This window comes from Histoplasma capsulatum, genomic scaffold (assembly GCF_000149585.1).
Source record: "Histoplasma capsulatum NAm1 scaffold_12 genomic scaffold, whole genome shotgun sequence".
Lineage (NCBI taxonomy): Eukaryota > Fungi > Ascomycota > Eurotiomycetes > Onygenales > Ajellomycetaceae > Histoplasma > Histoplasma mississippiense.
This window is the reverse complement of record NW_001813971.1, coordinates 784,304-785,980: the sequence shown is the minus strand read 5'-3', so window position 1 is coordinate 785,980 and position 1,677 is coordinate 784,304. Positions and strand designations below refer to the sequence as shown.

Genomic DNA, 1,677 nt, shown 5'->3' with positions numbered 1-1,677 from the left:
TTCACACTACCTCTACCATGCTGAGCACCACAATCTGTGAGATGCATCAGCGTGCCCTCCTTCTGTCCCGTCATGCCCAGCTGGCCGTTATTCCACTGTTATCACGAAGACCATCCCTATTTCAACAACGGTCTACTTGGAGGAAACAGAACCGACAACTCCACCTAATCCGACCCTCCCTAATCAAGGTTATGATACGGCTATCCCAGCTACTCCATATACCTTGAGCACTGCCATCTACCCAACTGCCACAGTTGGTTCTGAGTCGCCCACGTACTCTGGAGCTGCAGAGCCATCGGCTAGAGGCTCGACAGCCTTTATTGCAGCCTTCCTGCTGCTCTCAGGCTTAACGCAGCTCTAAATAATGATGGTAAGCGGAGAAATGAATGGCCTGACCGCTACATTTCAGTGAATGAACTTAAAGCTACTGCACGTCGTATTTTTGGAATCTCTTTCTTTCCTTTACTCTATTAATTCGATTTCTTTCTTTCCTAATTCCTGAAATTACGTGAACTTTGCGAAACTTCATAATAGGACACATTCACCTTGGTTTTTGAGTGCAACAAGTTGGAGAAATATAGAAATATTTATATTGTAGATACCTGCTTCGCGACGGCTAAGCGAACCCATGCTTTTTTATTTTGTTAATGTTAAAGAGCAAGTAAGGCGCTTTAGCTAGGCAGCTTAATTTAAAATTGCCCATATACCGTCGCAAAACAGCCTTGACAGATTTGACCTTGCGAATATACAGCGTACATTTGGTCAGTTATAACTGTCCACATATCAAGTGAGGTTTGAGAAAGTTTGGGGGAGGAGGATTGAACTTGAGAAGCTACTATGTATGTTCATTAACTATTTCTAAGGATACTGTGAGGGATATATTCACATAGGATGAAGAAAAAAGGAAGAAGATTTTCACACAATGTATGTCTCAGTGGTTCATAAGATATCCTTAGCACTCTCCGTCACTTCCCCTGCTCATAGCGTTGTTGTGCACGACGATGTTTCTTAAAGTAGGGAGGGAGTATTTACGCTCCAGTCAACCCTAAGTAATTGCTTTTACCATGAAAAGAAATCTACACGTTTTGGAGATACGCATCCCATCGCCATCGCCCAAACGCCCATGATCCAATCACTCCTTCCACGGCACCATTTACACGGCTCCTTTCGTCTCCTGTACAGGTCCTCCAGCGGGAGACACCGAGGCTTCCTCACCACCACTGTTACCAGGGGTAAGCCCATTTGCCACGCCAGTCACCCTCGATGTTAAATTTCCATCTCTAAACACGTCTTCTACTTCCTCCAGCGTCTTCCCTACGGTTTCCGGATACCACAACCAAACCATCGCTGCTCCAACCCAGTTAAACGCCATAAAGAAATAAAAGAATCGATATTCCAACCTTGACAGTCCAATTGGTGCACACTGTGCGAACAGCAGATTGAATGACCAGTTGACGAATGTACTGACGGAGGTTCCGCGGGCCCGGATGGGCGTGCTGAAGATCTCTGCGGGGTATATCCACGACAACACACCGAGGGGTGTGAAAAAGAGAGAGAAGACAAAGTACATAGCGACGGCGCTGCGGAGGGCGTGCGCATTTGCCGAACTATCCGGGTCGAAGTAGTATGGTAGCGTTGCTTCGACGCATAGTGTTGCGCCCATGCCGAGTAAGGACG

The 1,677-nt window shown here is 46.5% G+C and overlaps 1 protein-coding gene across 1 annotated transcript; it reads right to left on the bottom strand.

The window, feature by feature from the left end:
• Positions 1 to 1,153: 1,153 nt before the first annotated feature.
• On the bottom strand, positions 1,154 to 1,663 carry HCAG_08782 (predicted protein; the record flags this gene model as incomplete). Its single annotated transcript, XM_001536410.1, has 1 exon — positions 1,154 to 1,663. The coding sequence occupies one exon, from the start codon at positions 1,661 to 1,663 to the stop codon at positions 1,154 to 1,156; it is 510 nt and encodes a 169-aa protein (XP_001536460.1).
• Between the last annotated feature and the right edge of the window lie 14 nt (positions 1,664 to 1,677).